Raw genomic sequence first — 24,536 nt, 5'->3', positions numbered from 1 at the left:
CCCCCCCTGAAATAAAAACGGTCCAAATCATCCCCCCCTGAAATAAAAACGGTCCAAATCATCCCCCCTGAAATAAAAACGGTCCAAATCATCCCCCCTGAAATAAAAACGGTCCAAATCATCCCCCCCTGAAATAAAAACGGTCCAAATCATCCCCCCCTGAAATAAAAACGGTCCAAATCATCCCCCCTGAAATAAAAACGGTCCAAATCATCCCCCCTGAAATAAAAACGGTCCAAATCATCCCCCCTGAAATAAAAACGGTCCAAATCATCCCCCCTGTAAAACTGTCATTCCTCCTTTCCATCCCTTATGTCATTTCATCAATGAATGTGGTTTTATTGCTATTTCAACATTTAGAGTCATCACCAGAAAAATAACACCAGAAAAATAACTTATTTGACAATTTTCACCTGTTTCAAGTCAATTTTCACTTGAAATAAGTAGAAAAATCTGCCAGTGGAACAAGATTTATCTTCTTATTACAAGCAAAAAAATCTTGTTCCACTGGCAGATTTTTCTACTTATTTTAATTGAAAATCTACTTGAAACAGGTGAAAATTGTTGTTTTTTCCAGTGATGAGTCTTGTTTTAAGTGTAATGATATTTTTTTTACTAAAATGATACATTTTAACTAGAAATAAGACAAATATTCTTGTTAAGATTGTGAGTTTTTGCAGTGATCCATGTTACTTATCCTGTGAAGGACAGAGTCATATTGATAAGTTCAGAAAAGTGTTTTTTATTGTTGTGTTTTGATGTATTTGATGTAAGCCCAGTGGATATTTCAAGCTTACAGAAGGCTGCATTTAACTGCTGCTATGTCATTCCTGCAGTATTTCTGCAGGTGTTTTGGTCACTGCTATTATTTGTAATATATTATATTATTTGTAATCAGCACAAATTATCTGTCCCCATATGATAAAATCCACCATCACCCCTGGTTGTTTTTTACAACTTGAGTACTGATCCAGATAGACACGTGGGTCCACATCAGTCCAGGATCTGAGGGCCCGGCCTCAAACAGGGACGCCGACGTGTTTGGGTTTGATTAAAGAAAGTGAATATAATCGTGATTGCAATATTCCTGGAAGGAGCCTCTACTGTCCAGAAGAGTCCCGAGAACCGCGACCCGACTTGCAGTGACATAATTTGTTTCTACTTCCAACAAAGAACCTGTCGCTCAAACGCCGTCAGGACGGAAACATCCGACCACTCGCTGTATTTCTATTTCTGAAAGGTGGCAACCCTACTTGAGGGGGATCCTCCTCCAGGGTCCAAACCTCCACCATCATCCGTGTTTTCGTCTGCCAAAGGAAGATCTGGGAAGATCTGGGTTCTCGGGCAAAACAGAACAACTTTTACTGCAACTGTTCAATGAAACGGGCAGTCCTAAGTACCCCCTTAGTAAGGCCACGTTTACACAGAGCCGGGTATTTACAAAAACTGATATTTCCCCCTCTCTACGTTTTGAAAAATACCATCATTTACACGAACATAAATACGCTGTTAAGGTGCTATGAGCAGCCAAACCTACAGGGGGCAGTGTAACGAGAAGATAAAGTCATGCTAGCCAATCAGAATCCTGGAAAAAAACATCAACAAATGACACGAGTAACTTCCAGTTACTTCCAAGATGAACCAAAGTCTTTGGTTTGGAGTGACAGAGAAGTGGAGTTACTTTTAAGTGTGACGTTAGAATATAAAACAGGTAAAATACAAGAAAATATTGACGGTTACAAACTAATTGTAACCACAGGTGTCACTCATGACGCTGGTGACGTTTCTGTCTCATAATGTGACGTTCTGAAGCCTAAATGTCCATTTCTCTGTGTTTACAAGCAAACGTGAAGACGGGGTTTTTGCAAATCTCCACTTTGGCCGGAGTTTTCAGAAATTATGGTTTTTGGAGACTTTGAGCTTTGTTTTTGTGTAAACGAACGGCCAAAACGCATGAAAACACCACCGTTGTTGCTACGTGGAAACGGGGCCTAAGACATCTGGAACCATCTAAACCAGGGGTGTCCAGTCAGAGGCTAAGAGCCACAATTTGTTACTGTGTTCCTGCAAAGAGTCACATCAAGTACCCATGAGCCCTCACACCTAACTGTGGTATAATGATCTGATTGGTTGTTAACTGTGGTATAATGATCTGATTGGTTGTTAACTGTGGTATAATGATCTGATTGTTTGTTAACTGTGGTATAATGATCTGATTGGTTGTTAACTGTGGTATAATGATCTGATTGGTTGTTAACTGTGCTATAATGATCTGATTGGTTGTTAACTGTGGTATAATGATCTGATTGGTTGTTAACTGTGCTATAATGATCTGATTGGTTGTTAACTGTGGTATAATGAGCTTATACCACGGCTTCTATTCTAAAGCCTCATCACTGCAGATCATTCCACGTCAGGGAAGCAACAATGTTTCCATGACAACAACCAACTGTTACATATTTTTTGACGGTTACAGCAGGTAGCTAAAACTAGCTGGTGGTAAAGTTTATTTTTTCATTTTCGTTAACAATTAATTTGGCATGTTTACGGTAAACTTTGATCTCCGGGGAGGAGCTAACGATGGATGGATGGATTGAGGAGTTCCTGTCTCTGAAAAAAGAGACGAGCAAAAGTCGACATACAGAACTAACGTCATGAGAGATGGGACAATTTTTTTCCACAGTGGGGATATTTTTACTGGATAATATGTATTTCTGATTAATTAAAAACTACATAAAATAGATTATTGGTAACCGTTTTATAAAAGCAAGGCATCATTTCGCCGCTCAGCTGTGATATAATGAGCGTATACCACGGCCTTGTCGTGATGTATTGCTTAAATATTAATATTTAACTTATATTAAACTCTCCCACTCTGTTAAAAACGTCCTGTGTTCATCTTCACATTTTCGTTTGGCCGTGAATTTTTCCCCTGCCATTCTGAGAGTGCATTTTTTTCCCCACCAAGTTATTTCCGTCACAAACACAAGGGTATGCAGCTGGTGCATCATGGGAGTACTTGGCATTGACCGTATGACCGAAGGAGCCGCTTTCTTTCTCCTCACAAGTCGGGTCCCTCTGAGGAACCTGAAATGACCTGAAACTACCTGAAACGACCTGAAACGACCTGAAACGACCTGAAACGAGCTGAAACCAGCTGAAACGACCTGAAAAGAGCTGAAACGACCTGAAACGACCTGAAAATGACCTGAAACCAGCTGAAACGAGCCCCGCGAGCGGCAGCAGGAGGTGGAAGGTTCACGTCCTGCAGCACCAGACCTGCTTCATGCTTCTCCCACGTTAGCGGTCTGTCCTTGAGCAAGGCAGCCGCCGCGGGCCGGTTCAGCCGAGGTTTCATCCCGCTGGGAGGTTTCATAACAGAAACAGAAACAGGCCGGACACCCCCAGACCCCCCGGAGCTCGGAGTTATGAGAGCGTCTGCTCGGCTCCGAGGGGCCACATCTGGTAATAAACAGGTGGATCAGGTGCTGATCCGGGAGGCCTGGGGGGGGCCGGTGGACCGGCGGGACCGGGTCTGCAAGTACACAGCAGTCAGGTTCCAGGTGGTTCTGCTGCCCCGACCCGAGCAGCCCCGGTTCCTCTGGGACCAGTTAAAGGTCCTGAGCCGACGTGAACCGGTGTGCCATTTTTTGCAGCTTTGCCAAATAATGCTCCCTAATGGTTTTCTACCTTTGTAAAGCTACAATTTTACTGTGTTTTACTCCCTAAACCACTTCCTTTTCCCCCAAGTGGTCCTGTCTCTTGCCAGGCCGTTATATAAGAATGTTCTTAATGACCTGCCTGGTTCAATAAAGGCCAATGACTGAATGAATATCAAATAAAGCAATAGAATTGTTGGTTTTTTCTCTCTTTATCGAATAATGTTCACAAAGTGTAAAGCAAGTCATGTCATGGGTCGTGTATTTTGAAGGATCAAATACTCAACATCCCATATTATCAATTTTACATCGTGCAAGAAATGATTAGCATGGCAATCAAACTTCCACTGTGAAAATCCACTGTGCGCATGCGCAGAACCACAAAGTAGCATTTCTCAGCAGGTAGCAGAAATTGGCAGAACACCGGTCCTACCAGACCTGGAACCCCGGCCACTCCGAAGGGGGGTCTCAAACAACAACAACCCCCCAGAGAGCCTGGAAAGGTGACCCGCCACGGCCCCGCGGCGCCGTGACCCCCCCGTGACCCCCCCGTGACCCCACCATGACCCCGACCCGGTGCAGGAGGACGGATCCCGGGGGAACCAGGCCCTAACGTTTGTAGTATAAAGGTTGTCAGAGGGATGAAAGGGGGGAGGTAACAGCAGCTCTGGACACGTTATAAAACCGGCCTCTGGTCCACATCTGGGCCGGACACGCCCGCCTGTGATGTCACAGCGGGACACGCCCCCCTGTGATGTCACAGCTTTCTGAAGAGTTGCTCATCAAGCCTCGGCGCCATGTTGGCAGGAACCGCCGCGGCCCCGTTAATCCAGAAGTCGGTGGGAACCTGCTGGGACACGCCCACCTTAGCGGATGCTAACCGGTCATGCTAACCGGTCATGCTAACTGATGATGCTAACCGATGACGCTAACTAATGTTACATGCAGTCGGACCAAATATGTCACATGTCGTCATCACAACAGCAACGAGCTCAGAACTGTGAGACGTGTTCCAGGTCCAGGTCCAGGTCCAGGTCCAGGTCCTGGTCCAGGTCCAGGTCCAGGTCCTGGTCCTGGTCCAGGTCCCCCCCCCCCACCTCGACCCCCTCAGGAAAACCCAAAACTGTCCACAGGGACCAAGGAAGCCGCGTCCAGACCGGCCTGGAGGGGGACGATGGTGGAGGGTGATGGTACCAGGACCACCACCCCTGCAGCTATTCAATTAAATTCAATTCAATTCAATTTTATTAATATAGCATCTGTTACAACAGAAGTTGTCTGTAATATCTTTCCAGAGACCAGAAAATGACCCCCGAGCAATTATCTCGTTATTATTATGATGCAATTATGAGCATAATCAGAGGTGATTACAGGGTTTTACGGCTGATTGCTGTCAGACGAACAGACGAACAGACGAACAGACGACCCGCTCTGTCCATGTTCGACTCTAACTCGACTTGTTTGTAAACTTGGTTTTTGTGGCAGGGTGGAGGAGCTGCAGCCACTCAGGCTGACGGGACACAGGTGTGGCCCGTCAGCCTCTCCACCCTGCCAGCCTTATAAGGGAGGACTGGGAAGCTGCTGCTGGTCGTGGTGCTTGTACACGTGTGTCCTGGGTGTGAGGTTCCGGTGGATTAAATAAAGGGTTCTGCACTAAACTCCGTGTCCTCTCTATCCTGTCAGTCGGGCCCCGTAGCACTCGCCGTGCTACAGTTTTTTTTTTCAATTTTGCTAATAAAAAAAAACAAAGTGAGGACTGATGAGGTGATCCAGGAAACGGCGTGTGTTTGGATGCCACCGCCAGAGACGTCCCTGCTGTTATACGGGCTGTTGGGACTCATCTGCAAACCGCTGCCGTCTCGTCCTGGGACTTTAACGTGCAGCGCTCGCTGATGGAAGTCAGATGTCTGGCAGAAAACATGCAGCGCAGATCAGGCTGCCGGGGAGAGACGAGGTGGTTTCAGTTCTACTAGTCCTGGTTTCAGTTACTAGTCCTGGTTTCAGTTCTACTAGTCCTGGTTTCAGTTCTACTAGTCCTGGTTTCAGTTACTAGTCCTGGTTTAAGTTCCACTAGTCCAGGTTTCAGTTACTAGTCCTGGTTTCAGTTACTAGTCCTGGTTTCAGTTCTACTAGTCCTGGTTTCAGTTCTACTAGTCCTGGTTTCAGTTCTACTAGTCCTGGTTTCAGTTACTAGTCCTGGTTTAAGTTCCACTAGTCCAGGTTTCAGTTACTAGTCCTGGTTTCAGTTACTAGTCCTGGTTTCAGTTCTACTAGTCCTGGTTTCAGTTCTACTAGTCTGTTTTGTTATGAATATATGATGCTAACAGTCCTGGTTCCAGTTCTACTAGTCCTGATTTCAGTTACTAGTCCTGGTTTCAGTTCTACTAGTCCTGGTTTCAGGTCTACTAGTCCAGGTTCCAGTTCTACTAGTCCTGGTTTCAGTTTTACTAGTCCTGGTTTCAGTTCTACTAGTCCTGGTTTCTGTTCTACTAGTCCTGGTTTCAGATCTACTAGTCCTGGTTTCAGTTCTACTAGTCCTGGTTTCAGTTACTAGTCCTGGTTTCAGTAACTAGTCCTGGTTTCAGTTCTACTAGTCCTGGTTTCAGGTTTACTAGTCCTGGTTTCAGTTCTACTAGTCCTGGTTTCTGTTCTACTAGTCCTGGTTTCAGTTACTAGTCCTGGTTTCAGTTACTAGTCCTGGTTTCAGTTACTAGTCCTGATTTCAGCGGATGCACTTGTTTCCTGTCGGTGCCTCCACACATCGTTCCCCCGTGTTTTTCTCAGGAGGAGCTCGGACGTCCTACTGGTCCCGCTGTGAGAGCAACAGCGTGATTTAATGAAGCTGCACGTGTGGACGAGCCTGACGCTGCCAACACGTGCTGCACACATGACAGCCGGCCGACGCCGCATCTGCACACAAAAACGACTGCAGGAAGAAACTGGAAGCTCCAAGTTGTCGTTTTCCAACTGGGAAGTTGGAGAAACTTCACTTTTAGCAAATGAAACATCAATCCATCCATCCATCCATCCATCCATCCATCGTCCGCCGCTTATCAGTTCCCGGGTCGCGGGGGCAGCAGCTTCAACAGAGTCACCCCAGACAGCTCTTGCTCCGGCTCTTCCTCCATCTCTTCTGAGGGGAGTCCGAAGCGTTCCCAGGCCAGCCGAGAGGCATAGTCTCCCCAGCGTGTCCTGGGTCTTCCCCGGGGTCTCCTCCCGGTGGGACATGCCTGGAACACCTCCCTAGGGAGGCGTCCAGGAGGATCCGGTACAGATGCCCAAGCCACCTCAGCTGACTCCTCTCAATGTGAAGGAGCAGCGGCTCGACTCCGAGCTCCTCACCCTATCTCTAAGGGAGGAAACTCATCTCTAAGGGAGCGTCCAGCCACCCTGCGGAGGAAACTCATCTCTAAGGGAGCGTCCAGCCACCCTGCGGAGGAAACTCATCTCTAAGGGAGGAAACTCATCTCTAAGGGAGCGTCCAGCCACCCTGCGGAGGAAACTCATCTCGGCCGCTTGTATCCGCGATCTTGTCCTTTCGGTCACTACCCAAAGTTCATGACCATAGGTGAGGGTAGGTGCGTAGATTGACCGGTAAATCGAGAGCTTCTTCTTTCGACTCAGCTCCCTCTTCACCACGACGGTCCAGTACATCGACCGCATTACTGCGGACGCTGCACCGATCCGTCTGTCAATCTCTCGCTCCATTGTTCCCTCACTCGTGAACAAGACCCCGAGATACTTGAACTCCTCCACCTGAGGCTGTAAATGAAACACTCGTATTTAACTGTTTCCAGCGGTTCTGTTTTCATTTATTCACTTAAATTAGAGATACGCTCAGTAAAGTTGACTTCTAGCAGTGGACATATTGCTGTTTTGTTAAATGAAGCGTTTGTTATGAATATATGATGCTAACAGTCCTGGTTCCAGTTCTACTAGTCCTGATTTCAGTTACTAGTCCTGGTTTCATTTCTACTAGTCCTGGTTTCAGTTCTACTAGTCCTGGTTCCAGTTCTACTAGTCCTGATTTCAGTTACTAGTCCTGGTTTCAGTTACTAGTCCTGGTTTCAGTTCTACTAGTCCTGGTTTCAGTTACTAGTCCTGGTTTCAGTTCTACTAGTCCTGGTTTCAGTTACTAGTCCTGGTTTCACCTTAACTAGTCCTGGTTTCAGTTACTAGTCCTGGTCTCAGTTCTACTAGTCCTGGTTTCAGTTACTAGTCCTGGTCTCAGTTCTACTAGTCCTGGTTTCAGTTCTACTAGTCCTGGTTTCAGTTCTACTAGTCCTGGTTTCAGTTTTACTAGTCTGACTGATAAAACTCCTCGTCTCCGTCTTCACTCCTGTTTGGTCTTTGTTTCTAAAATGTTTTTATTGGGGATTTTTTACGACTGCTGCTGATTTATGGCCTCTTTCCGCGGAGAAGTACATGGAAACTTGGAGCTTTCATCTCCTGGCGGAGCGGATAAAAAGTCCAGAAGAAAATGAGAGGTTTTTAGTGCGGATAAGAAATGACTGTTGGCAGTTTGTTGTCTAGAAAACAATAACCATCTGAAAAAGCTCCAAGTTCCACCTCTGAGGTTCGGAACAAGCAGCTGCATCTGAGTTCGGGGTGGAGGGAAGGACGAGGGAGCCGGATAACGAGCTTCACCACAGTCTGGAACCTGGACGGAGACACACGAGTGTAAACAACGCCATTGTCTGTAAAACCTGAAAATCATTTCCAGGCAACGACTGAAGTCTGCTGTAACGCTGTAAACGTAAAGCTGTAAACGTAACGCTGTAAACGTAACGCTATAAACGTAACGCCGTAAATATAACGCCGTAAACGTAACGCCGTAAACGTAACGCTATAAACGTAACGCTGTAAACGTAACGCTGTAAACGTAACGCCGTAAACGTAACGCCATAAACGTAACGCCGTAAACGTAACGCTGTAAACGTAACGCTGTAAACGTAACGCCGTAAACGTAACGCCATAAACGTAACGCTGTAAATGTAATGCCGTAAACCTGACGTTGTAAACGTAACGCTGTAAACGTAATGCCGTAAACGTAACGTCGTAAACGTAACGCCGTAAATGTAACGTTGTAAACGTAACGTTCTAAACGTAACGCTGTAAACATAACGCCGTTAACGTAACGCCGTAAATTTAACGCCGTAAACGTAACGCCGTAAACGTAACGCCGTAAACGTAACGCCGTAAACGTAACGCCGTAAACGTAACGCCGTAAACGTAACGCCGTAAACGTAAAGCTGTAAACGTAATGCCGTAAACGTAACGCCGTAAACGTAACGCCGTAAACGTAACGCCGTAAACGTAAAGCTGTAAACGTAATGCCGTAAATGTAACGCCGTAAATGTAATGCCGTAAATGTATCGCCGTAAATGTAGCGTTGTAAACGTAACGTCGTAAACGTAACGCCGTAAACGTAACGCCGTAAATGTAACGCCGTAAATGTAACGTTGTAAACGTAACGTTGTAAACATAACACCTTAAATGTAACGTTGTAAACGTAACGCCTTAAATGTAACGTTGTAAACGTAACACCGTTAACGTAACGCCGTTAACGTAACGCTGTTAACGTAACGCCGTTAACGTAACGCCGTTAACGTAACGCCGTTAACGTAACGCCGTAAACGTAACGCCGTAAACGTAACGTTGTAAACGTAACGTTGCAAACGTAACGTTGCAAACGTAACGCTGTAAAACATAACGCTGTAAACGTAACGTCGTAAATGTATCGTTGTAAACGTCCCCTGCCCGTCTCCGGAGCGTCGTTGGAGGACGTAGGCGTCCCCACGATCCCCCGCCCGTCTCCAGAGCGTCTTGGCGTCCCCACCGATCCCCGGCCCGTCTCTGGAGTGTTGGAGGACGTTGGCGTCCCCACCGATCCCCCGCCCGTCTCTGGAGTGTTGGAGGACGTTGGCGTCCCCACCGATCCCCGGCCCGTCTCTGGAGTGTTGGAGGACGTTGGCGTCCCCACCGATCCCCCGCCCGTCTCCGGAGCGTCCCGGACTTCTGAGGATGTTGTGAAGGAAGCGACTGAGGTCATCCTCGTCCGCTGTCCTCGCCCGTCTTCCAGGTCCTTTGATCTTCTTGTTTTCGTTCCATTTAAGGAAGAAAACAAGTCTCCTCCACTTAGATTCACGTCTCCCTGGACCTGGTCTTGGTCCAACATCTGCCAGGACCCGATATCAGCTCCAGACCTGCAATCTGCCGCGTCTGTCTTCACAAAATGGAGGAGCGTCTCTTAAAATGGCCGTAATCCCCAGCTGGCGAGGATTTCTGTAAACCCGTTGGATCGGGACCCTGGTTTCAGTTCCACTAGTCCTGGTTTCATCTCTACTAGTCCTGGTTTCAGTTCTACTAGTCCTGGTTCCAGTTCTACTAGTCCTGGTTTCAGTTCTACTAGTCCTGGTTTCAGTTCCACTAGTCCTGGTTTCATCTCTACTAGTCCTGGTTTCAGATCTACTAGTCCTGGTTTCAGGTCTACTAGTCCTGGTTCCAGTTCTACTAGTCCTGGTTTCAGGTCTACTAGTCCTGGTTTCATCTCTACTAGTCCTGGTTTCAGTTCTACTAGTCCTGGTTTCAGTTCCACTAGTCCTGGTTTCAGTTCTACTAGTCCTGGTTTCAGTTACTAGTCCTGGTTTCAGGTCTACTAGTCCTGGTTTCAGTTCTACTAGTCCTGGTTTCAGGTCTACTAGTCCTGGTTTCAGTTCTACTAGTCCTGGATTCAGTTCCACTAGTCCTGGTTCCAGTTCTGCTAGTCCTGGTTTCAGTTCTAGTCCTGGTTTCAGGTCTACTAGTCCTGGTTTCAGTTCTACTAGTCCTGGTTCCAGTTCTAGTCCTGGTTTCAGTTCCTCTTTCATACTTACATTATTGGTAACAGTTTTATAAAAGCGATACATCAGTCCGCGTCAGGCCAGAGAACCTCAGCTGTGATATAATGAGCGTATACCACGGCCTGTCTATACATTGGATTGGACACAATAAGTTCTGTTCTAGCTTAAACTCTACATAAATATCACATGATGTCGTCCTATAGAGTTCACTTCGCCATTTCTGCAGAAATGGATCTTTCAACCTTTGCTCAACAGTCATCCAGTATCCACTGTAAACGTAACGCCGTAAACGTAACGCCGTAAACATAACGCTGTAAATGTAACGCTGTAAACGTAACGCCGTAAACGTAACGCCGTAAACGTAACGCCGTAAACGTAACGCCGTAAACATAACGCCGTAAACATAACGCCGTAAACGTAACGCTGTAAACGCAATGCTGTAAACGCAATGCTGTAACGCTGTAAACGTAACGCCGTAAACGTAACGCCGTAAACGTAACGCCGTAAACATAACGCCGTAAACGTAACGCCGTAAACATAACGCCGTAAACGTAACGCCGTAAACGTAACGCCGTAAACGTAACGCCGTAAACGTGACGCCGTAAACGTGACTCCGTAAACGTAACGCCGTAAACGTAACGCCTTAAACGTAACGCCTTAAACGTAAAGCTGTAAACGTGACGCCGTAACCGTGACGCCGTAACCGTGACGCCGTAACCGTGACGCCGTAACCGTGACGCCGTAACCGTGACGCCGTAAACGTGACGCCGTAACCGTGACGCCGTAACCGTGACGCCGTGACCGTGACGCCGTAAACGTGACGCCGTAAACGTGACGCCGTAAACGTGACGCCGTAAACGTGACGCCGTAAACGTGACTCCGTAAACTTAACGCCGTAAACGTAACGCCGTAAACGTAACGCCGTAAACGTAACGCCGTAAACGTAACGCCGTAAACGTAACGCCGTAAACGTAACGCCTTAAACCAGTGCTTAATTTGTCCATGAAGAGGTCCCGGAACATCGATCAAATTATGGGGGGCTTCAGCCCGTTTTTTTATTTGTAGTGAGAACATAATCCACAGCAACCGACACAAATCCATTCATGTGTATGTGTCCGCGGCGCAAGGAGCACATTGATTGTGCTGCAGCTGCCCTCATCACCGCTTGTTGCTTTTCTGATTCGTTTTGAAGAATCATGCAACTCTTCCTTCTTTTTGAAAAAAGACAGTAAATTCAGCTGTCTTTTTTTGCGTTGCTCGCTGCTGGCTCCCCAGATCCAGCAAATTTCCAAAGTTTTTTTGGTCGGGGGCGTGGTTTGCTGGCCCATCTTTTCATTGCATCAACAAATCTCCGACTCTTTCAAATGACGTTAAATCTTTATAAACAACATGAAATGCTCGGGATTTGTTCTGTAAAAGAATTTATGCATATTATAATTTTTTATACATTAAAAAAAAACTTTTTTATATTATTATTGTTTTATATATATACGAGAGGTGCCGGATCTGCCCAAATAAGTCCCGGAACGCAGGGAGGCCAAAATCGAGAGGTGCCGGATCTTGTTCCGGCGGGATCCGGCACAAATTAACCCCTGCCTTAAACGTAACACCGTAAACGTAACGCCGTAAATGTAACGCCGTAAACGTAACACCGTAAACGTAACGCCGTAAACGTAACGTTGTAAACGTAACGTTGTAAACGTAACGCTGTAAACGTAACGCTGTAAATGCAACGCTGTAAACGCAACGCTGTGACGCAACGCTGTAACACTGTAAACGTAACGCTGTAAACATAACGCTGTAAACGTAAAGCTGTAAACGTAAAGCTGTAAACGTAAAGCTGTAAACGTAAAGCTGTAAACGTAACGCTGTAAACGTAACGCCGTAAACGTAACGCTGTAAACGTAACGCCGTAAACGTGACGCCGTAAACGTGACGCCGTAAACGTAACGCCTTAAACGTAACGCCGTAAACATAACGCTGTAAACGTAACGCTGTAAACGTAACGCTGTAAACGTAACACCGTAAACGTGACGGCGTAAACTTAACACTGTAAACGTAACGCCTTAAACGTAACGCTGTAAACGTACGCCGTAAACATAACGCTGTAAACGTAACGCTGTAAACGTAACGCTGTAAACGTAACGCCGTAAACGTAACGCCGTAAACGTAACGTTGTAAACGTAACGTTGTAAACGTAACGCTGTAAACGTAACGCTGTAAATGCAACGCTGTAAACGCAACGCTGTGACGCAACGCTGTAACACTGTAAACGTAACGCTGTAAACATAACGCTGTAAACGTAAAGCTGTAAACGTAAAGCTGTAAACGTAACGCTGTAAACGTAACGCCGTAAACGTGACGCCGTAAACGTAACGCTGTAAACGTAACGCTGTAAACGTAACACCGTAAACGTGACGCCGTAAACTTAACACTGTAAACGTAACGCCTTAAACGTAACGCTATAAACGTACGCCGTAAACATAACGCTGTAAACGTAACGCTGTAAACGTAACGCTGTAAACGTAACACTGTAAACGTGACGCCGTAAACTTAATGCCGTAAACGTAACGCCTTAAACGTAACGCTGTAAACATAACGCCGAAAACATAACGCTGTAAACGTAACGCTGTAAATGTAACGCTGTAAACGTAACGCTGTAAACGTAACGCTGTAAACATAACGCTGTAAACATAACGCTGTAAACGTAACGCTGTAAACATAACGCTGTAAACATAACGCTGTAAACGTAACGCCGAAAACGTGACGCCGTAAACTTAACGCCGTAAACATAACGCTGTAAACGTAACGCTGTAAATGTAACGCCGTAAACGTAACGCCGTAAACGTAACGCCGAAAACGTGACGCCGTAAACTTAACGCCGTAAACATAACGCTGTAAACGTAACGCTGTAAATGTAACGCCGTAAACGTAACGCCGTAAACGTAACGCCGTAAACGTAACGCCGTAAACGTAGCCGTAAACGTAACGCCGTAAACGTAGCCGTAAACGTAACGCCGTAAACGTAACGTTGTAAACGTAACGTTGTAAACGTAACGCCGTAAACGTAACGCCGTAAACGTAACGCCGTAAACGTAACATTGGAAACGTAACGTTGTAAACGTAACGTTGTAAACATAACGCTGTAAACGCAACGCTGTAAACGTAACGTCATAACTGTAACGTTGTAAACGTAATGACGTAAACGTAACGCTGTAAACTTTCTCCTGCACAGCGACGCGGGTTCGATTACAGTCGCGGCATATTTTGCCCCCACTTTCACTGCACCATCAAATAAAGTTGCATGAGGCATGAGGCTGGCGAGCCGCGGGTTGGACACCCCTGATCTAGAGGAACCTGTGATTTATTCCTGTAACACACCTGGTCCAGAACCAGAACCAAGCAAGGTGAGGCAGCGTTCAGTTATTCTGCTCCTCACCGGTGGAACAAACTTCCTGTAGACCTGAGGTCTGCTCCAACTGTAGATCCTTTAAATCAGGAAAAAAAAAATTCTGTTTCATTAAATACTGACCTGCTGGACTCTACTGCCCTTACTTTTTATTATTTTACCTCTTTTCTTTTCATTTTATTTAATTTTATTTGTTATTTAAGCATACTCTTAAATTAAATAATTTTTGAAAAGCGCGTGAAGTTATGGATAAGCCCTGAATGCAGGCATTGTGATGTAAAATTGTCAAATTGGTTTGATTCACCGCACAGATTACTGTTGTAATATTGTATTTGACCCGGTCTTTGTATGTTTGGACCGTATAGAAACGTAATTCTTGCCATTTTAAGAATGAGATGTACCTGCTGTAATCTACTGCCCATACCTTTTCTTTCTTTCTTTTTTTCTTTTATTGTTTATTTTGGTCATCCAAAAAACAAAAAACAATGTTACATCGGTGCAACCATCATCATTATACAGCACACATGGGGAAAACAGCAACACCAGGGAGGAACTAAAGAGATGGCTCAAAAGATGTGACCAAAAAAGGTGTAGGCTGAAGCCTGAGCTTGTGATGCCTACCCTATTATCATACAATCAATACACACTCACACGCACGCACGCACGCACGCACGCACGCACGCACGCACGCACGCACGCACGCACGCACGCACGCACGCACAACAATAATACATCTGTTACACTATCATATATTGGTGGATGCGAAGAAGCAAACAAAAGCCCAGTAATAATACTATGAAACCACTATGAAATTTGGTGTCAATGAATTAGAATATATCCGTACAGTTTGTTACAGTATTTTTTTATACCCGTTGATAGTCTTAATTTTAAACATTCTTTTGAAGGTATGGATTGAACTACACATTCTTAAGTCCTTTTCGCAACAATTCCATAGTTTTACACCATTTACTGAAATACAATGTTCTTTTGACTTTGTTCTTGCCTTTTGGTTTTTGAATGAACCAGCATTTCTCAATTGATATTTGTTCTCCTGGATTTGGAACAGCTCCTGTATGCTGCGTGGAAGGAGATTGTTGTGAGCTTTGAATGGGACCAATAAAGTTTGCAACTTAACTATATCCCAGAATTTGAGAGTATTTAAATTTATAAAAAACACATGTTTTAACAACATGTGCTTTTTATTATTTTACCTCTTTTCTTATCATTTTATTTCATTAGGGCCTTCACACTTACAGTGCGAAAGCCCTAATGTATCTGTAGGAGATGTTTTTATTTTCCTTCTTTTTATTTTTCCGACAAAATGAGTGTCTTTTTGCCCCCCTGAACGTGCCCCAAAAGTCACCAAATTTTGCACCAAGCCAGGCCTGGTGATAAACTTGATATTTCATGGTTTGCATTAATGGGCGTGGCCTAACGGCTCAACAGCGCCCCCTAGAAAACTTTGTGCCTCAAGCCCCACAATACGGTTTGACGTACATGCACGAAAATCGGTACACACCTGTATCATGTCACAACTTAAAGAAAAGTCTCTTGGAGCCATGACCCAAACCCAACAGGAAGTCGGCCATTTTGAATTAATCATGTAATTTTGGCGCAATTTATGCCATTCCTTCGGCAGTTAATACGGCCCGAACCGTAACGTGCACCCAGGTGTGTTATACATCAAAATGTGCGTCTCCATCCTGCAACAACGCACATTACTTTTCTCAGTCAAAAGCGTTACCGTGGCGACGATAGACGCCCCCCCTTCATCTGATTGTTTGATATTTGATAGTTCCTACTTTCTACCATAACTTTTTAATGGTTTGACATAAAGACTTGTGGGTGGTGTCATCGGACATGGCTTTGAGTCCTTGACCATAATTGGTGCAAAGTTGCCCCGCCCCTTCTTCTGATCTTCGATATTTGAAAGTCCCTATTTTCTGCCATAACTTTTGAATGGTTTGATATAGAGACTCGTGGGTGGTTTCATCCACTAAATGTCCAGTTCTGAAGAATCTACATCAAGTCATACAAGCTTCCACTGCAGCCTGAACGTGCACAAGGGTGGAGGACCGTTCATCGCTGCTTGCAGCTTTAATTTACTTGTTATTTATGTTTCAATTGTGTCTTGCCTCTTTTAATTACCTTTGAATTACCTTGTGTTGAATTGTGCTCTATAAATAACTCGCCTTGCCTAACACGCCATAAAAGCGGTTTAAAGTGACTGTTAACTGGATACGGGTGGTAAGAGGTTCCCGGGGAGAGAGCAGGTTCATCTGGCCTCCATCCGGCTCCCAACAGCCGTGTAATGAAGGCCAGCCCAGAACGCCGGGAATGTGGGGCTCCTGGTGCCGCGTGCACGACCGGAGGACGGGAAGCGGTTTGTTTGCCCTAAAATAACTCCGACCGCCACCGAGACCAAAGAGCTGGAGACACCAGAGGACGGATCTGTGTCCTGGACTTAGTCGTCTGGCCCGGTCGGGGAACATTATGTTCTCCGACTGATTAGGCTCAGATTTACGGCTCAGACCCGGATTACAGGACTGGAGGAAGTCCGGAGGGAACCAGATCTGGGGGGCGACTAAAGCCTGGTGGTCTTAGTGACCCCCGGTCCTGGTTTCAGGTCTACAAGTCCTGGTTTCATCAGCTGATAAAACTCCTCGTCTCCTGTTTGCTCTTTTTTTTCTAGAATGTTTTTATTGGGTATTTTTTACAACTGCGGCCTGAAGCCTCAGCAGCGATTACACAACGTCTCATTACGCAGCCGCCGCCGCGGGTTCTGGTTCCCGCCATGGCGGGATTACAGGACGGCCCCTTCAGGACGGGAACCTGGACCTGATCTGGGCTTCGGTCTCGTAGGAACCGGGGGGCCGGGCCGGACCCGGGTTAACCCGTTAACGTAGTGCTGGGCGGTATGACCAAAAATTTATATCACGGTATTTTTCAAAATGATATCGGTTTCACGGTATATCACGGTATTTTTTTTTTCATGCACAACTGGGTGTTAACCACATTTTCTAATGATTTGGAAAGTAATTGCTGCAGTAAATTGGCTTAGAATGGCCTATTTTACTGTCAAATCAAATAAAATAAATTTGATTTAGGCTTTTCAAAGAAAAAAATCTTTTACAAAATTACAAGGTAGAAAATATTTATTGAACATAAAAAACTGAACATTTTTTAATTTCCAGCATTATGTTGTTTTGGTTCCACCTCCTGGTGAATGTTGGTAAAATTCTTATGTGGTTAGTTTTTGGTTGGCCAACGATTTATGTTTGTGGTGCAATAGTTACGGGAGCGGCCAGTCTATTTCCTTATTTTACAACGCCGTTATTAATTGTTCGTTTTTTTTCCCACTTATTCCACCGAACACCGAAAGTGTTTTTTTTGCCATTTTCGGCCGAACAATTTCAGTTACCGAACAATCGTGCATAACTACTGCTAAACAGTCCCCTCGGCGGAACGTAGCGCCGCGCGGCGTTCCCAACGTTGTGTACGCTACTGTACTGACTCACCGGTATTACGGTATATGAAAAATTCATATCATAAGAAAAATAAACACCGGTATTCGGTATGAACCGGTATACCGCCCAGCACTACGTTAACGCGCTAAAGGCTGGATTATGGTTCTGCGTTAAATCCATGCCGAGCGTGCGCTGCAGGTTGCGCTGCGTCGCGCACCCCACACCGTAGCCTGACGCACCTCCCACAAATTGTAATTACGTTGAGAGGTCGCAGACCCAACGCAGACGCTGTGATTGGTTCACTTGGTAGCAACGCATTTCCGGTTCCGGTTCACGAAGCAGTCGTGAACTTTCAGCCTCTTTTCTTCGTGTGTGTGGGATTTTTTTTGTTTTGTTTTTTTTGCACAATAGTTGTCCTTATCTCTTTGATTGACCGGAAAAGTTGGATAAAGCATTCAGGAAAAGAAAGCAACCCCCTAGCGCTCTGGGGGGGTATTGCACCGCGGCGAGTAACAGAGAAGCCCCCCCCCCTCTGGTAATCCCGCTGCTGCTTCCACCTGCCTGCGGTTTTCTTGCCACTGTTTGTCTTAAGGCTTTTCTCCCACTAGGGGAGTTTTTACCTGCCATTGTTTATGTAATAATTGCTCTGGGGTTTATGTTCATGTTCTGGGTCTCTGGAAAGTGCCTAGAGACAACATCTGTTGTATTAGACTTATATACAAATAGAATTGAATTGAATTTAATTTAATTCCGGAGGATTCACGACGGAACGGCAACGGCGTGTGCTCTGCGTTGGTGTAACGCAGAACTTTAATCCAAGCTTAACGGGGAACCTCCACCTGGAACCTCCACCTGGAACCTCCACCTGGAACCTCCACCTGGAACCTCCCCCTGGAACCTCCACCTGGAACCTCCACCTGGAACCTCCACGTGGCTCGGCGGCACGTGGGCACGCGTGCCGTCAGGAACCTGCAGGTGAGGGAACGAGTTCCAGACCTGCTCCGCATTCCTGAAGAGACCCGTCAGGAACCGCCAGACGCCGGCGGGGGTTTACTCTGAACCAGCTGGGAGCGGTTCCTGGAAAACAGTTCCTGGAAGACAGTTCCTGGAAAAAGGTTCCTGAAAAAAGGTTCCTGGAAAATGGTTCTTGAAAAACGGTTCTTGAAAAACAGTTCTTGAAAAATGGTTCCTGGAAAATGGTCCTTGGAAAATGGTTCCTGGAAAATGGTCCTTGGAAAATGGTCCTTGGAAAACAGTTCTTGAAAAACAGTTCCACAAAAATGGTTCTTGGAAAAACGGATCCTGGAAAACGGTTCTTGAAAAAGAGTTCTCCAAAAATAGTACCTGGAAGATTGGTTCCTGGAAAATGGTTCCTGGAAAATGGTTCTTGAAAAACAGTTCCTGAAAAGTTTTCCTCGAGTAACTCTGGAGTCCTGTTCCAAAACTGGACTGGCTACAAAGAACCGGAGAAACTGTACGTTTTTTATGCAAATTTTCCAAACGATTTCCTTTTCGATTTCATTAGGCGCGAATTACGTCATCACGTACGTTGCTAAGCAACAAAGTGCATTAGTCAGCAGTCACTAGTAAAAATGGCGCCCAAGCGATTCAAACGCTCCAAAGTCTGAATACATTTCAGTAAAAAAGACGACAACAGGGAACTTTCAGTACCGAGTAGATATTTCATCACGATCAATGACCAACGTCATTATTTCTCAACCCAGCAGCAGCAACGTTAGCATTTCCTCGGCTAATAACACTGAAGGTAAATAACTAACAGCCCATTAGCATCATATTAGCGACACTTGCCTCATATTTGTCAGCTTTTTCCAAAAGAGAGTCAATAAAGAACCGAATCGTTGAGCAGAATCGAAAATTAAATTGTAAAAATCGTATCTGGACCCTAGTGGTCTGTAGAGGACCTGCAGGTCTGGATCTGGACCCTAGTGGTCTGTAGAGGACCTGCAGGTCTGGATCTGGACCCTAGTGGTCTGTAGAGGACCTGCAGGTCTGGATCTGGACCCTAGTGGTCTGTAGAGGACCTGCAGGTCTGGATCTGGACCCTAGTGGTCTGTAGAGGACCTGCAGGTCTGGATCTGGACTCTAGTGGTCTGTAGAGGACCTGCAGGTCTGGATCTGGACCCTAGTGGTCTGTAGAGGACCTGCAGGTCTGGATCTGGACCCTAGTGGTCTGTAGAGGACCTGCAGGTCTGGATCTGGACCCTAGTGGTCTGTAGAGGACCTGCAGGTCTGGATCTGGACCCTAGTGGTCTGTAGAGGACCTGCAGGTCTGGATTTTAAGGATTTTGAAGTCAAACACTGTAGAAAAAACGAGAGAAAACTGGGAACCTGAAGGAACGATTGGAAACAGGAAACTACAAGCAAGAACTAAAGTGTTTCCAACCTTTTTCGTTTTGAATATCTGGTTAAAATATCAAGTTTAGCAGGTTCTGGACCAGGACCTGGACCTGGCCCCGGGTCCTGGTTCTGGGGGTCTTACCTTGGTACTGGTGGATCAGCATCAGGGTCAGCAGCAGCCAGGAGTAGGTGAAGTCCATCCTGCCGGAAATCCTCAGCATCCACGATCTAAAAACCCCCCGGTCCTGTTTGTTCCCGGGTCCAGGTGGAGCCGAGGCTGGTTCTGGTTCCTGTTTCCCTCGGGGGGGTCCAGAGGGTCCCTGTTTGGGTCCGGTTCAGGTCCAGGTGATCCCTCAGGTCCTCAGGTTCCTCAGGTCCTCAGATCAGCAGCTGCAGGGCAGATAAGAGCTTCCTCAGCCGTTCTGCTGCTGCTGCTGCTCCGACTCTCCGACTCTCCGACTCTCGGCTCGGGGGAAAGTGAGGCGTGATGGTGGGAGGAACCGGGAACCAGGGGGGGGCGGACCGGGACCGGGGGGCCGGCCCTGCACACAGACACCTTCACCGCCGGACTCCTAAATCCCAGCCGTCTCCTCCTGCAGCTCTCTGGTTGCTCGGTGGTCTCCTGGGACCCGGAACCTTCGCCCCCCCCCCTGCTCACACCAAACCCCCCACCAGGGGCGTCAATTGGGTACGGCAGCGGCCACACCTTGGCCCTGAGGGGGAAATGTAAATGTTTGTTTTTTAAAATAAATTTATGGAATTACTCTGTGTCTATTTAGGGCCCGAGCACAGACAGTGCGAAGGCCCTATTGTATCTGTAGGAATTGTTGTTATTTCCCTTCTCTGAGGGCCTTTTTTCCCCCTAAACGTGCCCCAAAAGTGACCAGATTTTGCACCAAGCCAAGCCTGGCGGAAAAATGTGATATTTAATGGTTTGCATTAATGGGCGTGGCCTAACGGCTCAACAGCGCCCCCTAGAAACCTTTGTGCCTCAAGCCCCACAATACGGTTTGACGTACATGCACGAAAATCGGTACACACCTGTATCATGTCGCAACTTAAAGAAAAGTCTCTTGGAGCCATGGCCGAAACCCAACAGGAAGTCGGCCATTTTGAATCAATGGTGTAATTTTGGGGCAATTTATGCCATTCCTTCGGCAGTTAATACCGCCCGAACCGTAACGTGCACCCAGGTGTGTTATACATCAAAATGTGCGTCTCCGTCCTGCAACGACACACATTACTTTTCTCTTTCAAAAGCGTTACCGTTTGACCGTATTGACCTTTCATTTTTTTTTTTATTTCTGTTTGACTTTGGGCGCTTGTTGCTAGGCAACAGGTTATCGTAGAGACATCGTACAAATGTCCCCTGACTCGGCACGCTGTGGTCTTCAACATACTCAAATTTCATGAAGCTGGGATTTAAGGAAATTTTATGTCAAAATCCAGGCCAAATGGCCCCATTCATTCAGATGGGGTTTTGTACCACGGTGGAAAAGAAAACCTATCCGTTAACGTAGCCTGAACCAGAACGTGCACCCATGCACGGCATACATCGTTAGATGCGTCTCCATCTTGCCTCGATGGGCATTACTATTCTCAGTCAAAAGCGTTACCGTGGCAACGCTAGATGCCAAAAAGCGCGCCCCATTAATAACTATTGGGAGCACAGGAATGAATGAAATACAACCGTAAACACCTCAAACTGACATAGAGCCACCCTAAACACAACCACTACAGCCCCAAACCAAAGCAGCGAGAGGGGACGAATGGGCGGTAGGGCACGCCCATATCAAAATTTCCAGAAATTTTCTAGTTATTATTATTATTATTTTATTTATTGTGGCATAAAGTGTATTTTATGTCTGACATCCAATGACAATAAAGTCTTTTTATTCTATTCTAAAAAGGTGTAGGTGGGTCACGATATAAACAACATCCTGCACAAAGAAACATCCCTCAATCTGTCCAGACCTGAACTTGGTCCAAGTCCAGACCTGAACCCGGTCAAAGCCCCGACCTCAGCCTTCAGAATGGACCAGAACTGCTCCAGAACCACATGCGAGACCATTAAAGTCCATCTCAGGTTTTATTTGTCTGAAACTAAAACCCCAAACTGTCCAGAGCAGGTGACGGGTGGGGAACCCGCGTGGGGGTGATGGATCGCTGGGATTCTGGTTTCAGGTCCGTCTTCCAGGTCCGCCGGGGCAGTTCTGGGGAAACCCAATCAGAACATTCTTCACCGCAGAATCTGCCTCCCAGATGTTTGGATTAGTCCTCGTTAATCTGCCTGTGATGGTGAAACCGCGGCGGCCTCTTCCTGAGACGCTTCCCCCTCCAACTCCAGACAAACATCACAGGGAGGAACCGGGAACCACCTTCTGTGGTTCTGTTGGGTTCCTGCTTTATTACCGGCAACCTCCCGGACCAGAACCGAGGCCCGTCTGCAGGAATATTACCAGTACCTCTTTATGAGGTATAAGGATGGTGAATTGCATTAACAATCTATATGGTGGGTATAGTATGTAGTAGTATGTATGTGTATGTGTGTACCGTTACGTAAGTATGCAGGTATGTGAGGATGTAAGTATGTTGTATATGTGTAAGAGAAAATACAATATTTTCTATTTTCTTTAAAGTTATTCCACATTGGGATAAGATTTTGTGTGCTGATGATAATGATATCTAAATAAGGGTTAGGATTAAATAAGTCTACGACTTCCTCCTAATCCTTTTGAACATGTTATGGTTGCCTGTGAGGCTTGTTGATTTGCTTTTGTTTTGTCTTGTATCATGGTGATTTCATGATGATTTCATAGTGATGTCATGATGATTTCATAGTGATGTTGCGGTGATGTCATGGTGATGTCATGATGATTTCATAGTGATGTTGCGGTGATTTCATGGTGATTTCATGGTGATGTCATGGTGATTTCATGGTGATTTCATGGTGATGTCATGGTGATTTCATGGTGATTTCATTATGATTTCATGGTGATTTCATGGTGATGTCATGGTGATGTCATGGTCATGTCATGGTGATATCATGGTGATTTAATGATGATTTCATGGTGATGTAATGGTGATGTCATGGTGATGTCATGATGATTTCATAGTGATTTCATGGTGATATCATGGTGATGTCATGGTGATGTTATGGTGATTTCATGGTGATTTCATGGTGATATCATGGTGATGTCATGGTGATTTCATGATGATTTGATGGTGATTTCATGATGATTTCATGGTGATGTCATGGTGATTTCATGGTGATTTCATGGTGATGTCATGATGATTTCATGGTGATGTCATGGTGATGTCATGGTGATTTCATGGTGATTTCATGGTGATTTCATGATGATTTCGTGGTGATGTCATGGTGATTTCATGGTGATTTCATGGTGATATCATGGTGATGTCATGATGATTTCATGGTGATTTCATGGTGATGTCATGGTGATTTCATGGTGATTTCATGGTGATATCATGGTGATGTCATGGTGATGATCTCAGGGTAAATCTCCTAGGATTCCTCCTTTCAGGAATGATTGACAGCCGTCTTGAATGTCAACAACGTTGGTCAGCGGAGGTTAAGACTTTTTGATTACCATTTACACATTCATGCTCAGGAGCAGTTGCTTATCTTGGACTCGTGCTGATGTCTTTCCCTTTTTGCCGTTGTGTCAACACACACCTGCATTCTGCTTCCATGGTGGTCTGAACATCTGCTGATCATCAATCAGGTCATCAATGACGGCGATCAGCAGCAACCTTCTCATTACCTGAGGTTGTCTCTATCATACAGAAGAGAATCAGGGCCATGCAGGAGAAAAAATATATGATAGGGGAAGAATTTTTTTTATTGTCCACTTCGAGATAAAAGTCGAAATGTCGAGATTAATGTTGAAATACAGTTTCAAGAATAAGGTCGAAATTTCATGATTAAAGTCGAAATTTCGACTTTTTTCTCAACATTTCGACTTTTTTCTCGAAGTGCATAATGAAAAATATAATTTTTATTTTTCTCCTGCCTGGCCCTAATACTCTTCCATACTATCACTAAAGGTGGTCAGATGGTTCTTATTGGGTCGGTTTCCCCGGTATCTGCCCCGGCTGTGCAACGTCTCTGATGGGGAGAAATCCCCGTAGAGGGGAATCCTGGCGTCTCTGACGGGGTCAAATCCCCGTAGAGGGAATCCTGGCGTCTCTGACGGGGTCAAATCCCCGTAGAGGGAATCCTGCCGTCTCTGACGGGGAGAAATCCCCGTAGAGGGAATCCTGGCGTCTCTGACGGGGAGAAATCCCCGTAGAGGGAATCCTGGCGTCTCTGAAGGGGAGAAATCCCCGTAGAGGGAATCCTGGCGTCTCTGACGGGGAGAAATCCCCGTAGAGGGAATCCTGGCGTCTCTGACGGGGAGAAATCCCCGTAGAGGGAATCCTGCCGTCTCTGACGGGGAGAAATCCCCGTAGAGGGAATCCTGGCGTCTCTGACGGGGAGAAATCCCCGTAGAGGGAATCCTGGCGTCTCTGAAGGGGAGAAATCCCCGTAGAGGGAATCCTGGCGTCTCTGACAGGGTCAAATCCCCGTAGAGGGAATCCTGGCGTCTCTGACGGGGAGAAATCCCCGTAGAGGGAATCCTGGCGTCTCTGACAAGGACAAATCCCCGTAGAGGGAATCCTGGCGTCTCTGACGGGGAGAAATCCCCGTAGAGGGAATCCTGGCGTCTCTGATGGGGTCAAATCCCCATAGAGGGAATCCTGGCGTCTCTGATGGGGAGAAATCTCCGTAGAGGGAATCCTG

The 24,536-nt window shown here is 46.1% G+C and overlaps 1 protein-coding gene across 1 annotated transcript in view; it reads right to left on the bottom strand.

The window, feature by feature from the left end:
- si:ch211-202p1.5 (uncharacterized protein LOC103909337 homolog) overlaps window positions 1-20,161 on the bottom strand; it is a 40,142-nt gene extending 19,981 nt beyond the window's left edge. The window contains exon 1 of the mRNA XM_061706964.1: window positions 19,878-20,161. Within this exon, the coding sequence (XP_061562948.1) occupies window positions 19,878-19,956 (79 nt within the window). The 5' untranslated portion in view covers window positions 19,957-20,161. The remainder of the gene's footprint in view (window positions 1-19,877) is intronic.
- Between the last annotated feature and the right edge of the window lie 4,375 nt (window positions 20,162-24,536).

The sequence above is a fragment of the Cololabis saira genome, chromosome 18, assembly GCF_033807715.1.
Source record: "Cololabis saira isolate AMF1-May2022 chromosome 18, fColSai1.1, whole genome shotgun sequence".
Lineage (NCBI taxonomy): Eukaryota > Metazoa > Chordata > Actinopteri > Beloniformes > Belonidae > Cololabis > Cololabis saira.
Note: the sequence above shows the minus strand (reverse complement) of the source record. Positions and strands in the feature narration are given on the sequence as shown.